Source organism: Neofelis nebulosa, chromosome 1 (genome assembly GCF_028018385.1).
Source record: "Neofelis nebulosa isolate mNeoNeb1 chromosome 1, mNeoNeb1.pri, whole genome shotgun sequence".
In the NCBI taxonomy this organism is placed as follows: Eukaryota; Metazoa; Chordata; class Mammalia; order Carnivora; family Felidae; genus Neofelis; species Neofelis nebulosa.
Window position 1 is genome coordinate 66,048,575 of NC_080782.1, and position 18,036 is coordinate 66,066,610.

An 18,036-nucleotide genomic window follows, 5' to 3' on the forward strand; every position below is an offset into this window, starting at 1 on the left:
GACCTCACAATAGAATTCCACTGTAATGTGATTACTTCATATCTCAGAGTCATCCTGGTGAGAGCTAGGGATATTTGATTTCATAGTTGTGTTGTCTGTCTTTGTCTTTCTCACCACCCTTTTCCTGTATGATCTGCAGGTAATCCACGACTTCTTATTCTCCTTGAAAGAAAGCCCAGAAAAGTTTCAGATTGAAGCCAACTTTCCCCGGCGGGTGCTGCCCTGCATCCCTTCAGAGGAATGGCCCAACCCCCCCACGCTGCAGGAGGCCGGACTCAGCCACACAGAGGTTCTCTTTGTTCAGGACCTTACAGATGAATGACATTTTTTTTCCTCTCCCCTCCTACCCTAATCCCTAAAAGAAATGGAAAAACAAAAACAAAAAAACAAGAGAGAGAAATTCATATTATTATTATTATTATAATACAATATTTTTTTTAAAAGACTGCTGCATCCTAAGGAGGGATCAGAAACCATGCTGCCTAAAAGAGTCACCACCTGTGTGTGCGCGCGAGGTCAGCAATGAATGTTCCCGCCGGCAAGCCCACCCTTCCCTACTGCCTCTGCACCACGCACCTTCCAACGAAAGGAGACTCTTCACCTCCAACCCAGTCATTGTCCCAGCTGGGGAAGGGGACATTCTCACTAGTTCTCATTCATTCTTGCTTTTATGGAAAATAAAAGTGAAAAAAACCTCCCCATCAACCAGCTACTGCAGCATCTCTTGAGGACTTGCTTCTCCCACCACCGGAGAAGAGAGGGAAGAGAAGGCACAGAACAGAGATGTTCCTTGAACTTCCCACCATTTATGAATAACTTTTAAATGTTTTCTGTTGCTTTGTAATGACCAAAGGAATGAGGCTGATGTAGGTGTTTGTTGTTTTTTTTTTTTTTTCCTTAACTTTATTTGATAAAGAGCCAATTCTTAAGCCTATGAGTTCATGCCCTGGGCTCCTTAGCCCACAAGAGTATAATAAAGGTGCCCTGGGCTGGTTTGTGCTTATTTCTGCCATTGTCCCTCTCACATTCCCAGAGAGGTTGTTCTTTTTGGTCCAACTCTTGCTGTCCTTTCTTGCCACCTGTGCTCCCCACTTGGAGTATTGGGGAGGAAATCTGGATTCATTGCCCTGCAAAGGCTATGTATAGACAGATATACCCATACGTGTGGTGTGAACTCCCGTGTATACTCACCTATACACATGACTGCAGCTTTCCCTTGGAATCTGTACCAGGTGGTTATTATGGGATCTGAACCAAAGGATAGCAGCTCTTCATTCCTCTTCTGACACATGCATGCTCTTCGTGCCCATCCCTGAGCTTTCCTGAATTGCCAAGCTTGGTGCCTTCCCAAAGGACTAGCAGGGCCTATGGTAGAACCAGCAGAACCCCATGAGAGTGCCCTGCCTGTCTCAGTGGGAGTGTGGTGGTCGTGCTGGTGGTGGTGGTGGTGATGATGGTGGTGGTTTAAGGTTAGAACTAGAGACTTTGAGGGGAGCCAAGACCAAACTCCTGAACTTCCAAGTTGTTGGAAGGCACATTTTAGTTTCTAATGTAGCCACTTGCTGGAGGCAGTTTTTAATCCTCTCCCTCTATTGCTCTGTTTAAGTAATAGGGTTTTTTAACCTCTGGATGTCTCTTCTGTGGTTGAGTTTCTAGTAATGGGTACATGGGTTAGGCCATGTATTAATAGATGCCAGCATGAGCTGGCAAATATTCCAAAGTGTTCTACAGCTAGACTGGTGCAGACTTGTAACACAGCAAGCTACCAAAGTAACTGTAGTTCCTAGCATGCTGTGAGGCTGGGGGTTCATATCAAAATAAAGCATAACTTGGTAGATTTGCAGTCTCCAAAGGCTTTCTCTCTTGCTTACCTAAAATCTAAGGGCCACTCTTATAGGTAGCAGTGATGTGGCTTCTATTTTCTGCAACCCTCAGTGGTTGGGATAAACACCATGGGACAGGGTGGGGAGCCTGGGAATTTCCCAGTGGCCTTGGCACAGGTGTCTAGAGCACCATCTGTAGGAAAACTTAATTCTGCTCCTAGCTGCCTCAGGGCCAGATGAGTAGAAGATCACTGTCTGTTGGTATAAAATGTATCTGGAGTGAATACCAGGATAAACCATATTCTCCACTTAGCTTTATGTGACGTCTGCTTCCTGCTGACAACCATGCAAAGAGGAATTTTTCCACTTAACTCAGAGCCTCACTCCCTGTCAAATTCATAGCTGTTTCCCTAGCCTTACACAGGAGAGGAGGGTATTATGGGCCTTCTCTAGTTTGGGTGTACTGTCTTGCTTATGCTTCCTTGGAAAGTTGTAAATCTTTTTCCTTAATTCAGTCTGCATCTTATTCTACAGTGTGCACTTTATGCCTCTTGCCCTTTCAAAACTTGTTCAGTGAAGGAGGTCAGATGCCAGAATATTAAGAAAAAGTCTATGTCGGTACAGCTCTTGGGATTGCCTGCTCATTTACTTTAGGTTTCAAGAAGTTTTATCTGAAGCACATGTTCCTTCCTAGTCCATGTTGAAACAGGCCTGCTTTGCTCAGACCCCATTCCTGTCTCCTTGCTGACCCTAGGGCTGCTGCCTGGTGCCATCTCCCTTCCTCCCCCATGAAGGATGCACATTTTATCACTTCAAGTCAGTACAATCTGTGTGTTACTCCCAAGGACCTCGGAGAACTCAATGGGACCTGCAAGGGAGAAAATACTGAGAAGCTGATGATCTGCAAGCAGTTGCTCATTTCCAAATCACCTTTGGTTATTTCAGCTGTTCAAACAGCAAGTCATCAACCTAACGAAGACACCTGTTTCAAGTTTTGTTCTGCACGCCCCAAACTGAAGTAGATTCAGCTGAATAACCATGGGAAATCACCAAGCAAAGACCTCCAATTGGAGTCAGTTGAATTTTTGCAGCCTCAGTGGGGCCTCTCTGGTCTTTTCTTCCACTTCTACAGAATTTCCTGCGGCAAATACTTTGTCCTTGCTTGCTTCCACTATGATGGTTGGATAAAAAATGGCCAGAGGAGAATATTTATCTCTTAAAAAAAAAAAAAAGAAGAAGAAGAAGAAGAATCTATAATCTTCAACTGAGCAGTCTTTATGAAAATTGCTAATGGTGCCAAGGCCAAGGAAAAAGTTTCAGAAAATGACTGTGGGAAGGAGTGATAACCCCAGAATGCAAAATCAGGGGAGTATTATCTGGTGCTTGAACAAGGAGCTCCACTTTACAACTGGCTTTTTTAGGACTTGTGAGGAATGCAGCAACAGGAAATCCATCCATAAAGGATGCAGTGCCCCAACTTGTACTGCGCCTGAATAGTTACGTGATAATTTACTGAAGAAATCTAGTGTACTTTAAATTTTTTTCATAAAAGTTTACATTGTATTGTAGGTTAACATTAAATGTTTTATAACAAAATCTCATAATGAGTTGTGGGTCTTTCTGTTTAAGAGAGATGTGGTAGATAATTTCTGTGTTCATGAAGGAAAGTTTGGGAAACCATGGGGGTGGGAACAGGATATTGCATTGCTGAGAGGCAAGGGGGAATCAAAGAGAAGCAAGGAGTTAAAATAAATCAGTAGTGCATTCCAGTGAAAAGAGGCAACTTAGTCTGGATAGGTAGGAGGGGCAGATAGATATGGGTTCAAATTTGGCCTTTTGTGGCTTCAAACAAGTTCGTTAGTTTCCCCCAACTGTAAATGAAGTTAACACTGTCTATCTTGGAATGGGTTTGTAGATTAAATCAAATATATATGAAGGGCCCAACACAGGTGTCATTGTTCCCTTTCTCCATGGCAGTGTGTTTTGAAGGAATGTTTTTTTGCAGTTGTAACTGTCAGTTTCATAAGGGATGTCACATCTCCTGCTAGAACAGATCTACGTCCTTGCGAATGAGTCCCTAAAGAAGAGTCACCTTTGATCTGACAAAGTCTGGACTATTATTGGAGCTCCCCTCCTAAGGTATTGTTGCTTGTATTCTCCCTCCCTCCCTCCCTCCCTCCCTTCCTTCCTCCCTTTCTTTCTTTCTTTCTTTCTTTCTTTCTTTCTTTCTTTCTTTCTTTCTTTCTTTCTTTCTTTCTTCCTCCCTTTCTTTCTTTCTTTCTTTCTTTCTTTCTTTCTTTCTTTCTTTCTTTCTTTCTTTCTTTCTTTCTTTCCTTCCTTCCTTCCTTCCTTCCTTCCTTCCTTCCTTCCTTCCTTCCTTCCTTCACACCCAACTTGGGGCTTGAACCTACAACCCTGAGATCGAGAGCTGCACACTCTACCAACTTAGCCAGCCAGACACCCTTGTATTTTAATTTCCGAGAGGAAATTTTAGGTTCAATTATTTGCCTTTTTCTTCCCCACTGTCTGACTTCATGCAAAGAACTTATTCCTGTGAACTACGAATTCTTGTTACCTTCAGAATCTGCCCTGTTGCTTATCCAAAGATGTGTGGCTTCCATTTTATTTTTAATGTACCTTCTGAACTAGAACGTCTTCTGCTCAGTCTAGTAAGTCTGCAAGAAGAGTTTGTTCACCTTAGGTCAATCCACTTTTAAAAATGAACACGATTGTGAAGCTTATGTATAAAATTTTTGCCATCAATGAACAGAATAAAGGAAGATTAGAACTTTGATGCCAGATACACCTGGTTCGAAATCCTGGCTGTGGCCATGATTTTGGCCAAGTAACCTCAACTCTCTAGGCTTCAGTTTGATCATCTGTAAAAAGGGGTAGGTTGTAGCCCTGCAGTCATGATTAAGTGAATTGCTACTGCAGAGTTAACCTGGCATACAATTGGTGTTTGGTAAGTAATAGCTCCTATTACTGTTTTCAAAACAGTCTGTAGCTTGCCCACTGCTAACCATTCACCCTAGATAAAGGGAGGAGAGGTTAAAGCGGAGGGGTTAAGTTGAAGCTTTGCCTATGGTCAGTCAGGCAATGCCTGACACTTTTCCTTGCCATGCTTCTGGTGTTGCAGTTGTAACTCCATGTGCTTTTACCCCAGTGGAGCCTCCAGCCCTCAAAGTCTTTTCCTCATGACTTCGGGTCCTGCCAACACAGTGCTGAGCCTATCCTCCCTCTCCCAACCCTACTCCTCCCCTCTTCTGTCTGCCCTTCTTGGTAACTCTTGGAATCATGCCCCAAACTCCCGGGTTTCTTTAAGCTGAAACCTGATTTTCCCTTGAAGACACCACTTCAAAAAACCCTTAAGCAAATACTGCTCATTTTCTCTCGAATCTTTGAACCAGGATATGGATCTCTATTTCTCTTCTGCCACTCTAATGCACTGTCTTCCAGGACAATGCTCCCAAAGCATGGGCCATCTGCTTGGGCTACTTTTTCCTGTTCTGGTTGCTACTGGACATTCCCCCAGATGTTGACAACTGATACTTTTCCTCTCCACCAGCAACCTCGGTGACTCTTATATCTACGTATGTGGATTCTCTAAAGTTCTGGTCCTATTGCTCATGATTTGACTTGTGTAGCCGCTGAATGTAGTAGAAGCCTTGAGTCCAATCTGGGTTTGAAACTGCTGCTTGCTGACTGACTGATTCAGGGCGTTTCCTCATCTATAAACATCATGGTGGTGCATCCTTGCAAAGTTCAGGTGCTGCTTAAATGGCCTGATAACCTGTGAAGTGCCTGGTGGTGGAAGATGAATGCTTGGTAAATGTTTGCTTTCTTTGCTCCTGTCCCTCCCAGCTGTGCTGTGCTTTGAGCATGGCTTCCACTTTGAACTATTTCACCCTCAGGACCTCAAAACTAAACCCTTTCTGACCACAGCCTTTAGTGCTCCCACTCCGCTATCTCTACTCTGCCATCAAGGCCTTTCTGTCCCTTTCCACTCCTCCCAGTTCTCCCTGCTAGAATTCTGTTGGCTTTTTACCCCCTCTCTATGACAGTCCAGCGCTGTCACAATTAACGAAGTGAAACTGAACCATTTGGTTTCTCTCCTCTTGTTCCTTAAGCTGCAGAGTCCTGGCATATACCACAGTAAACTGAGGAGCCCCGGGGATTGATGCCCACTCCTATGATCCAGCCCTAGGAAACTCCCCACGCATTTCTACTGCATAGGCCCTGCTCCACTGTGTCCCCTTTCTCAATCCAAGCCCACCTGCATCTTCCTCACTCACAGCCCATTACAAAACAGCTTACTTCCTGAGAAAATTGAGATCTTGTCACAGAACTTCTTCATCTTCCTTTTTCACCCCAAAATTGCTCTGTGATGTTAACTGCTTCCTCTTTCCCTTCTGTCTTGTGGGTGTATTTTCTTTTGAACGAGATATAATTTACATACAGTAAAATGCCCAGATCTTAAATCCGCAGCTTGATAAAATTTTGCCTATGTGTACACCAAAAACGAGATGCAGGATGTTTAATTACCTCAGAAAGTTCTCTTGTGTGTCTTCCCAGTCTGTAGCGTCTCTGAGATAACCACTGCTCTGACTTCTTTCACCATAGAAGTTTTGTTTGTTCTTAAACTCATATAAATGGGCTCACTGTGTGTATGTGATTTTATAAATTGTTTTCTTTATTCAGGTATTCCTATTCATGATAAACTTTAGGAAGTGCAAATAAACAATAAAACTTCACAATACCACATTGTCCGGAGGTATCTACTGTTAATATTCCAATGTATGTCTTCCCAGACTTTGCATATAAAAACATTTTTTTTCTACAACAATGGGATGGCATTGTAAATATTGTATTCTCTCCATTTCATATCTTATCTGTATATTTTTAATGACTATGCATCATTTCACTGAATGGATGTACCAAAACTGATCAAAATCCTCTTACGACATTTTAGGTTGTTTTTTGTTTTGTTTTGTTTGTTTTGCTTTTCTTTAAAAAAAAATTTTTTTAAACGTTTATTTATTTTTGAGAAAGAGAGAGACAGAGCATGAACGGGGGGGGGGGGGGGCAGAGAGAGAGGGAGATGCAGAATCCAAAACAGGCTCCAGGCTCTGAGCGGTCAGCACAGAGCCCGACGCGAGGCTCGAACTCACGGACCGTGAGATCATGACCTGAGCCGAAGTCGGACGCTTAACCGACCGAGCCACCCAGGCACCCCTGTTTTGCTTTTCTAAGTACAGACTGATAAACATCATCCCTGTAGCTAAGTGTACACACCTATGCTTGTTTTCTCAGGGAAGAAGAATCCCAGAAGTGAAGTTACTGAATCAAAGGTTGGAAATTTTACTTTTTTAAATGATTGTATGATTTCCAAATTCTAGTCCAGAAAAGTTATTTATACTCCTGCCAGCAGTGTGGGCTCAGTCTCTGATTTGTGTCATCATTGCCAGAACCTTTACAACTATCTTTTCATTTGCTTGAATCTCTCTTCATGTTCCATCTAAAAATGTTTGGCATCTCCTCCCTTGCAAAACCTTAATCTTACCTTACCCACAGGTCCCGGTCCTATTTCCTTTCCTGCCAAGATAGCTTGCACAACCAGCCTCCACTTCCTTAACCTCCTGTTGATTGAACTTCCATCCCCACTGACCATCTCTTATAGTCAACTGCAACCTCCTAATTGCCATGTTCATTGGTGTCTTACAAGATCTTTGTAAATAGAAAAGTTCCCCACCTGGTACCTGGGGGTCAGATTATGTGAATTAGGTTAGGGAATCATACTTTATCTTGAGGGCCATTGAGGGGCTTTAAGCAAGGGAGACACATCAGATTTGGGTTTCAGAAAGCTGATTCTGTCACTGTGGGGAGATTGGATGGGATGGGGCAAGACTAAGAGGTGATATGATTGAGTCTTGGATTAGGAATGGTGTGGGGATAGAGAAGCGTTAATGATGGAAATGAGAAGTATGTAGAAGGCACAATAACCAAGGAGGTCCTGAAGGCTGATTAGATACAGAGGGTGATGGAGTGTCCAGATTTCTGACAACAGCATTTTAAGAACAAAACAGTCCCTGGTGACCTTCACAGGTGCTATTTCAGTAGAGTACAGCATCAGAAGGCAGAAGTAATGAATGGGAAATGAAGTGGAAAGATGGAATGTAGGCAGCTCTCATGAAATTTGTCAGTGGAAGGTATTGGAGGAAATAGGACAAGCCAGAGAAGCATTATGAATGAGGAAAGGTTATTTAACATAGGAGAGACTTCATTATGTGTAAGTGTTAAAAGCAGTGAGATTTTAGAGAAAAATGTTGAAGGTGCATAGAGAAAGGATAACAGAGAAAGATGTCCCTGGGATGGTGGAAAGGTTGGCCTTAAGAGGAAGGATGGGAGCAGAAAGTGCATTTGTAGATTTGAAGGCAGAAGTTGAAAATGTCCATATGTGACGGTAACTCTGTCATATTGTGGGGAGATGGTGGGGTCAGAGGTCTAAGAAGACTTTTGATTTGAAATAGCTGTTTTAAAGAGTGCAGACTAGAATATAGGAAGACTTAGGTGGTTTTCTGGGAAAACAGTCCATATGAGATTGAGACCAGAATATACAGTGGGAGTAGATATGAAAAGCCAGGACCTGTCGCCAGTCTATTTTCTTCACTGCTGCCAGTTTTCTTTCTGAAAACAGAGGGCACATGCAGGCATTCAGAATCTCTCTGCACCCGCTTTGTCCCAGATGAAAGTCCAGCTCTTCAGCCTAGAAGTTGGGGACTTCAACTCTGGGGCCTCTTTACAGCTTTGTTTTTCTGTTCCCCTGCATGGTCATACTAATTAACCACACAGATCTCTTGATTGTTCCCTAAACACACTAATGCACTTCCTGCCTAAAGCTGTACTAACACAACTAACACTCAAGATAAATGGTTTAGAAAATAAGCTGTCAATTTCTCAAACTCCTCTGATTGCCAGCCTACCAAGTGCCTATGCCACGTGATTCTGGTCTTCCAGAATCATATTTATAACACTCTGGCTTATTATAACACAGGTGCTGGCATGGCAAGGAGTGTAGATATAAATCAATTTAGACACATAGAAACTGCACACCCCTGGATCTTCTCACATAGCTCTTATCTTTTGGTGCCTATATTAGAGATCTTTACTTGCAGGTAACAAACAGGAAACCCACTGTAGCTAATTTAAGGGGGGGAAAAAACCAGAAAAACTGATGTGTTGAAAGACTATGTGGTAGGTCCCAGAATTGAAAGCCAAATCTTAGAAAGGGTGAGGTCTAGGTTTCAGAAAGGGTGGGTTGGTGGAAAGGTGTTGTTAGAAGTAGAGGACATCCATGGGATGTTGGGACTTCCACCTTTGGGATGAAGAAACATAATTGGCAAGTAGATTGGGGAAAGCCTTTTCTTTTGAAAAATTGCAGAAAAGCATAAAGAAGAAAATAACCCTTATTTGTAGTCCCATCACCCAAAATTACTAACATTAATATTTTGGCATAGTTGCTTCGAGCTTTTTTTCTCCCCCCCCTGGATATACTTGGGTTAAAGTCACATAAAATGTTTATACATTTGCTAAAATAAATCCATTCGCCCTCAGCAGATGTGGTTAATTTCTGGCTGAGCAACCTGCCATTGTGTTGAGCACTGAACAGCAGTGAGCCCTCTGTTGTTAGGAGGGCTTTCCCAGCATGCACTTCTCTGTCAGAGACTTTATCTGAGGTTGAAATAACAGCGGAGTTCGACAGGTTTGCCCCAGCTTGTCAGAACTGTGGAGGCCGGGGTGGTGGTGGTTCAAAGTATCATCGTGCAGAAAAATAATTGGAAATGGGAGAGATAACAGTTAATTCACTATGCTGGACACTGGAAAGAGAGGGCAAGGCCTGTGTAATCATCTGGGCCCTGGGACTGGGGTCAACTTCCCATATGCTTTCCCTCCAAGCAGCTCATTTGTTCACTTATTCAATCACCTGTTCAGATAACCCTCACTGATGCCTACTGTGTCCTTGCCCTTTTGCTAGGATCTGGGCATTTGGCGTATGTGATGACTTTTGGTCTAGTGAAGCAGAGACATGGGCAGCCAACCAGATTGATTGTAACAGGTGAGGCATATGGGGAAAGCTGTCTGCATGGTGTGCTGAGGAAGCAGGGTAGAAGTGTGTTCTTCTCTGACTTGAGGGAGGGATCTGGGGAAGCTCACTTGAGGATGGGACATTCAAACTGGGCTTTGGAAAAGGAGCATGCTTACCAGGAGGAGAGGAGTTCAAGCATTTGAGACAACATAGTGTGGCTCAAGGGCAAGGGCTGCAGGGGGAGATGGACCTGGGCTTGATCCCAACTCTCCGGAATCTCTGGAAAGTCCTCTCCCCTATCTGAGTGTCAGGTTCTTCAGCAGGAACTATGAGGGAAGTAATAACAGTTTTACAGTAAAGAAATCAATCAGAAGAAGGATCCCATGAGGGATAATTCGGCAGCATGGTGGGCACTTAATGAAATGTGAATAGTCGTCTAAGCAGAGGAAACAGCATGCACAACACAGGGGTGAAAATGGCATGTTGGGTAAACCATGAGAACCTGGGGGTGGCTAGAAGGAAGGAGGGACACGCAGAGGCTGATGAGAGTGAGATTAGATTGGGATAATGGTTCTACTGCTTCCAACCCGTGTCATAGGGAAGCTGGAGAAGACAGGTGAGAGAAGGGAAAGACAAACATGGAACCTCAACGTCTGTCATCACCCATCTTCCAGTGAAATGACAAAGGAGGTTTATCTTCAGGGCTGAAATCAGTCTGACTTCAGTCTCCCTGTTCATAAAACAAAAACCCAAGATTCTTCTGCGGCTGTCATTCCCAAGAACCCATGTGAGGGACAGAGGGCTTCCGTCTCCTGTTGCATCCAGGAAGTTGTAAGGTGGCAGGGGAAAACAGGCTGAAGGAGGCCTCTGTTAGGATTTTTCAGAAGTGGGTTCTCTGACTTGGAGAATGCAGAGTGGAAAGACTACCAGGCTATCCTGATTCTCCCACTTTCTACTTGGGCCTGGGACTTAGACTGGGGCCTCTCTGAGCCACAGCTTCTTCATATAGAAACCAAAGATAATATATACCTCAACTCGGAGCTGAGGAACAAATGAAACACTGGTTATAAGGCCCTCTGGGACCTGACCCCTGCCCTTCTCTTCAACTTCATCTCCTTAGCTTCATCCTGTGTTCTTGCCCAAACTCCTTCCTGCCTCTGAGCTTCTGCACATTCTGTTCCCTCCTTCTGGAATGCTTTTCTCCTGACTAGCTCCTGTTCATCATTCAGGTCTCATCTCAACATCGCCTCCCCTGGGAGACCACCCCTATGTCAGGGTGCCCCTGCCCCTGAATTCTTCATGACCCTTGTGATAATTTGAATTTAAAATTTTAAAATAATTTTTGTGAGAGAACGAGAGAGAGACAGAGTGCAAGCAGGGGAGGGGCAGAGAGGGAGACACAGAAACTGCAGCAGGCTCCAGGCTCTGAGCTGTCAGCACAGAGCCCAGTGTGGGGTTTGAAGTCATGAACTGCAAGATCATGACCTAACCTGAAATCAGACACTTAATTGACTGAGCCACCCAGGTGCCCCTAATTTGAAGTTATTGTTTACTTGTATATTGTCTAGCTCTCCTCTGGAATGCCAGCTTCCTGGAGGCAGGAACTTGGTCTCATTCACTGGAGTTCCCAGTCACTGCCTAGAACAGTTTGTGGCTTTGGGCAGAAACACTCAGCCAGTTTTGTTGAATGACTTTATTTAGCACAAACAAGATGGGAAGCACCATACAAGGTGCTGAGGACTCCGTGTCAGTTAAACTTCCCTTATACAGTATCTAGGCTGTTACCCACTCTGTGCCCAGAGAAGGACGTTTTTCCCATCAGTATACAGGCTGAGCTCAAAGGATTCTGAGGTACTGAGGCCAAGGCCAAAGTGGTGAGAAAGCATCTGGTCCTGGAGCTCCACCTTCTTCCCTCCAAGAACTTGTGGCATGTACCCCTTGGAGGGTTGTTGCCAGTTTTACCAATATTATTAAAGTAAAGATGCATTTTACTGCCAATTCATTCACTCTTCAAAGAATGGCTACCATGGGCCAGGCATAGCTGTAGTTGCTGGCAGGCAGAGCTTTTGATACAAGGGAGGAAACCAGAATGACCTCCTACCACCGTACTGCCCCGCCACCTGCTGCCACACCTTCAAATAACAAAACTATAACCCAAAGAGGATAGGATTTTAAAAAATATTTATTTGTTCTTTAAGCTCTACGCCCAACATGGGGCTTGAACTCACAACCCTGAAATCATGAGTTGAATGCTCTAACAACTGAACCAACCAGGTGCTCCAAGACGATAGGATTTTTAATTTTTTTAATTTCTTTTTTGTTTGAGTATAATGTTACATTAGTTTCAGGTGTACAACTTAGTGATTTGACAAGTTTATACATTATGCTATGTTCACTACAAATGTAGCTACCACTTGTTCCATTACATTGCTATTACAATATCATTCACTGTATTCTGTATGCTGTGCCTGTTATTCCCGTGACTTATTGCATAACTGGAAGACTGTATCTCCCTCTCCCCTTTACCCATTTTGCTGAACCCCCACCCACCCACCTCCTCCTATGGCAACCATCAATTTGTTCTCTGTATTTATAGGTCTGCTTTTTAATAATTTTTAATACATTTTTTTAGATTCTATTTATGAGCGGAATCCTATGGTATTTGTCTTTCTCAGTCTGACTTATTTCACTCAGTCTGATACCCTCTAGGTCCATCCATATTGTTTCCCACGGTGGCTGTACCAATTCACATTCCTGCCAACAGTTCCTTTTTCTCCAAATTCTTGCCAACACTTGTTTCTTGTCATTTTGATTTTAGCCTTTCTAACTGGTGTAAAGTGATACTTCATTGTAGTTTTGATTCACATTTCCTTGATGATTAGTGATGTTAAGCATCTTTTAATGTGTTTGTTGGTCATCTGTAGGTCGTCTTTGGAAAAAAGTCTATTCAGGTCCTCTGCCCATTTTTTACTCAGTTTTATTGTTGCTGTTGTGATGAGTTGTATAAGTTGTTTATATATTTTAGATATTAACCCCTTATCAGATATATCATTTGTAAATATCTTCTCCCATTCAGTAGGTTGTCTTTTTATTTTGTTGATGGTTTCCTTTGCTGGACAAAGCTTTTTATTTTGATGTGGTCTCAATAGTTTATTTTTGCTTTGGTTTACCTTGCCTCAGGAGACATCTAAAAAACTGTTGCTATGGCTGATGTCAGAAAAATTACTGCCTGTTTCCTCTTCTAGCTTTTCATGGTTTTAGGTTTCTTTTGTTTTATGTATTTAAAAAAAACTTTTTTTAGTGTTTATTTTTGAGAGGGAGACTGAGACAGAGACAGAGAGAGCATTGGGGGGGGGGGGGGTGGTCAGAAAAAGACGGAGACACAGAATCTGGAACAGGCTCCAGGCTCTGAGCTGTCAGCACAGAGCCCAATGTGGGTCTTGAACCCACAAACTGTGAGATCATGACCTGAGTCAAAGTCAGACAACCAACTGAGCCACCCAGGTGTCCCTGTGGTTTTAGGTTTCATATTTAGTTCTTGAATCCATTTCAAGTTTATTTTTGTACATGGTGTTAGAAAGTGGTCTAACTTCATTCTTTTGCATGTAGCTGTCCTGTTTGTCCATTTATTAAAGAGACTGTCTTTTCCCTATTGTATGTTCTTGCCTCCTTTGTCATAGATTAATTGACTATATAATTGTGGGTTTATTTCTGGGGTCTTCTGTTCCACTGAGAAAAATATGTGTCTATTTTTGTGCCAGCACTATACTGTTTTCATTACTACAGCTTTGCACTATATCTTGAAATCTGGACTTGTGATATCTCCAGCTTTGTTCTTCCTTCTCAAGATTGCTTTGGCTATCCAGGGCCTTCTGTGGTTCCATACAAATTTTGGTAATATTTGTTCTAGTTTTTTTTTTTTTTTTTCAAGAGAATATTAAATCGTTTATTGATTACACATGATAATGGACGATACACAAGCTTTAATCCCATCTATAATTTTATCTGATACCATAATTCAATTTAGATATATTGCATAGGATGTGCCAACAATCATATTAATAACCAAATAAACTCCACGACTTTGCTTGGGTGACCCTTTTAACGGTGAACTCCAGGTCACAACACATTAACTGTCAGTTCAACCACACCAATGTTTGTGGAGACAACGGCTTCTGTGCCCAAGCAGGTTGCAAATAAATTTCAAATGGAACCTGGCATCACCCTGATGGAATTCTAACTTCACACTGTTGGGGTAGTTTACCAAGATGGCTTCAGAGTAGACTAACTTTACACAGCACATTTAAAAAAAAGACACATTTATTCAGCGTCATGATCAGACTATTACATTTAGCAATCAACAGCATGGGTGCAAAAAAAAAATCTACATTAAAACCCTTTGTTGGAATGCTTTACACTTTCCACAGAACAGAAACTAAAATAACCTGTTATACAATTAGTCACAAATACAGTCCTCGAGTTTTTTGCCCATACACATGAGTATTGTCTAAAACATGTCTTCTTTGTAGCAGCTAGGCCCTGCCACCACTGTGCTTGGCTGAGTTCACAAATCTGTTGTAACCTGTAGCTTCCCTGTCACTTTTCTGGCTCTCCTCTCCTGCTAAGCTTTGTTTCCTGGCAGTAATTAAAACCTTCTGCCACTGCCATAGCTACTGCTGCTGCTGGAACCGCCATAGCCACCTTGGTTTCGTGGTTTGGCAAAGTATTGGCCTCCACCACCATAGGGGCCAGAGCTTCTGCCTCCAAAATTTCCTCCTTTCATGGGTCCAAAATTTGAAGATTGATTGTTGTAATTGCCAAAATCATTATAGCTTCCACCACCTCCAAAGTTGCTTCCATCGTTACCAAATCCGTTATAGCCATCCCCACTGCCACCATATCCACCACCACCTCGACTGCCGCCAAAGCCACCTCGCCCACTGAAGTTTCCTCCACGGCCAAAGTTGTCATTCCCACCGAAACCACCTCCACGACCACCACCGAAGTTCCCAGAACCACTTCGACCTCTTTGGCTGGAAGAAGCACTAGCCATCTCTTGCTTAGATAAAGCTTTCCTTACTTCACAGTTGTGGCCGTTCACAGTATGGTATTTTTGAATGACAATCTTGTCTACAGAGTCATGGTCATCAAAGGTCACAAAAGCAAAGCCTCTCTTTTTGCCACTGCCTCGGTCAGTCATGATTTCAATCACTTCAATTTTCCCATACTGTTCAAAATAATCTCTTAGATGATGTTCTTCAGTGTCTTCTTTAATGCCACCGACAAAAATCTTTTTCACAGTTAAGTGGGCACCAGGTCTTTGAGAATCTTCTCTCGAGACAGCCCTCTTTGGTTCCACAACTCTTCCATCCACCTTGTGTGGCCTTGCATTCATGGCTGCATCCACCTCTTCCACAGTGGCATAGGTGACAAACCCAAAGCCTCTGGAGCGCTTGGTGTTTGGATCTCTCATTACCACACAGTCCGTAAGCGTTCCCCATTGCTCAAAATGGCTCCTCAGACTCTCATCGGTTGTTTCAAAGCTCAAACCTCCAATGAAAAGCTTCCGCAGCTGTTCAGGCTCTTTGGGAGACTCTGACTTAGACATGATGGCGGTGGGAGGGGAGACTTTCACGATGCTTACTCGGCGGCGTCCACGGGCAGAAAGAGTTTTGTTGTTTTTTTAAGTGCTGTTGGTGGGGCACCTGGGTGGCTCAGTTGGTTTAGTGTCTGACTATTGATTTCAGCTCAGGTCATGATCCCAGGGTTGAGGGATCCAGTCCCATGTTTAAGATTCTTTCTCTCTCCCTCTTCCCCTCTCCCTGCTCACTCTCTCACTCTCTTAAAATACAAAAAAAAAAAAAAAAAAAAAAAAGAAGAAGAAGAAGGGGCACCTGGGTGGCTCAGTCAGTTGGGCGTCCGACTTTGGCTCAGGTCATGATCTCACAGTTTTGTGAGTTTGAGCCCCGCATCGGGCTCTGTTTTGACAGCTCAGAGCCTGGAGCCTGTTTTGGATTCTGTGTCTCCCTCTGTCTCTGCCTCTCTCTCTCAAAAATAAATAAACATTAAAATAAAATTTAAAAATTTAAAAAAGAATGTTAAAAAAAGAAAACTGTTGTTGGTATTTTGATAGGGATTGCATTGAATCTGTAAATTACTTTGGGTAGTATGGGAATTTTAATATTCTTCCAATCCATTTGTTTTTGTCATCTTCAATTTCTTTCATTTGTGTTTTATAGTTTTCAGAGATAGTTCTTTCACCTCTTTGGTTAAGTTTATTCCTAGGTATTTTGTTCTTTTTGGTGCAATTGTAAATAGCATTGTTTTCATAATTTCTCTTTCTTCTACTTCATTATTAGCATATAGGAACGCCACCAATTTCTGGGTGTTAGTTTTGTATCCTGTCACTTAATTCTTTTATTATTTTTAGTAGTTTTTGGTAGAGTCTTTAGGATTTTCTATGTGTAGTACAAAAATGATAGGATTTTAATCTGATTCATAATGTCATAATTTATCCATTTCCCACAGGCTTTTTTTTTTTACTTTTTATTTTGAAATAAATATAGATTTATGGGAAGTTGTAAAACTATTACAAAAAGGTCTTATTTAACCCTTAGTTTCCCTCAATGATAACATCTTATATAAACCAGCAAACTGACATTGGTAATATCCACAGATTTCACCAGTTTTACATATACATATTTGTGTATGTGTGTGTGTGTGGGGGGGCAGTTGCCAGTTGTATCATTTGTATAAATTCATGTAACCACACCATAATCAAGAAGCAATCTTTGTTGCATTACCACAAAGATCTTACCCCTGCTACTCTTTTATAAGTGAGACACACACACCCTTATTCCACCATCCCTAACCCCAGCAACCACTAATCTATTCTCCATCTCTCTAATGTTGTCATTTTGATAATGTTATAAAAATGGATAGATATATCACCTTAGTGATTGGCTTTTTTTCTCTCAGTATAATTCCCTTGAGATCCATCCAAGTTGTTGCATGTATCAATAGTTTGTTTCTTTTCTTAAGTGAGCTCTACGCCCAATGTGGGGCTTGAACTCATGAGCTTGAGATCAAGAGTCACAAGCTCCACCAACTGAGCCAGCCAGGCACCCTGAGTTTCTTTCTTTTATTGCTAAGCAGTATTCCATGATCTGGATGGGTCATAATTCAACCATTTGCTCATCAAAGGATATTTAAGTTGTTCCCCTATTATGAAGAAAGCAGCTGTGAACATTTCTGTACGTGCTTTTGTGTGGACATGTTTTCATTTTTCTGGGATAAATGCCCAGGAGTGCTGGGTCATTTAGTAAGTATATGTTTAGTTTTATAGGAAACTGCCAGGCTGTTGCCATGGTGAAGCTGAGCAAAGAGGCCAAGCAGGGGCTGCATAGCTCCTCAAGGGTAGCCAATTTGCCACCCACTGGAGTGTTATTCCTCTCATGATTTACCTGCAATTTAAGGGGGTGCAAATCCTGGTATGCCTGAACCAATCATGTTGAGCTTTCTTAAGGGATAAGGAACTATATTGGTCATCTGGGTTTGGAAGCAATTAATGGACAAATAACATGGAAGGTATGTGCTGTGACTGAGATAAAAAGATGGGACACTATTTAGATGATCATCAGTTGAATGGCACAGGGCTCTTCACAGATGCATCTGTGGCAGAGTGGAACCTCTACTTATGATAGATTGTATCAAAATAAATGTTAAAAAAGAAAAAAAAAACTTGCCAAACTATATTCGAGTGGCTGTATGAGAGCAATGTATGAGAAATCCAATTTCCCTGCATCCTTACCAGAATTTGATATTGTCACTATTTATTATTTTTGTTGTTTTTACAGGTGTGTAATGATCTTATTGTAGTTGAATTTGCATTTCCCTAATAGCTTATGATGTTGAACAAATGAAATATCCTCTGCTTAATGTGTCCTTTCATGTCTTTTGCCCATGTTCTAATTGGATTGTCTTGAGTTTTAAAAGTTCTTTATATATCTGACATGAGTCATTTCTCAGATATGTTACTTGTAAATTAAGCATTTAATTTCTGGTAAAGTCCAATTTATCATTTTTTCCTCCTTTCATGTATTGCGTTTGGTGTCATGTCTAAGATCT

General features: G+C 42.2%; 2 protein-coding genes and 1 pseudogene across 3 annotated transcripts in view; 2 read left to right on the plus strand and 1 right to left on the minus strand.

Annotated features, from left to right (window-relative positions):
* FAF2 (Fas associated factor family member 2) overlaps window positions 1-3,419 on the plus strand; it is a 78,734-nt gene extending 75,315 nt beyond the window's left edge. Inside the window, exon 12 of one of the 2 annotated variants that reach the window (XR_009260166.1) lies at window positions 140-253. Coding sequence is in view for 1 of the 2 variants with exons in the window: in XM_058724034.1 (XP_058580017.1) it covers window positions 140-322 (183 nt within the window). In the remaining variant the exon portion in view is untranslated. Of the gene's footprint in view, window positions 1-139 lie in introns of both variants that reach the window. The other variant, XM_058724034.1, reaches the window with a different exon arrangement.
* A 10,422-nt stretch (window positions 3,420-13,841) lies between these two features.
* LOC131508850 (heterogeneous nuclear ribonucleoprotein A1) lies at window positions 13,842-15,546 on the minus strand. Its single transcript, XM_058724035.1, has one exon. It carries the CDS (start codon window positions 15,515-15,517, stop codon window positions 14,555-14,557), a length of 963 nt encoding a protein of 320 aa, XP_058580018.1. The 5' UTR covers window positions 15,518-15,546; the 3' UTR covers window positions 13,842-14,554.
* Window positions 15,547-15,794: 248 nt separating this feature from the next.
* Window positions 15,795-17,751, plus strand: LOC131508894 (mitochondrial import receptor subunit TOM7 homolog; annotated as a pseudogene).
* Window positions 17,752-18,036: the final 285 nt, after the last annotated feature.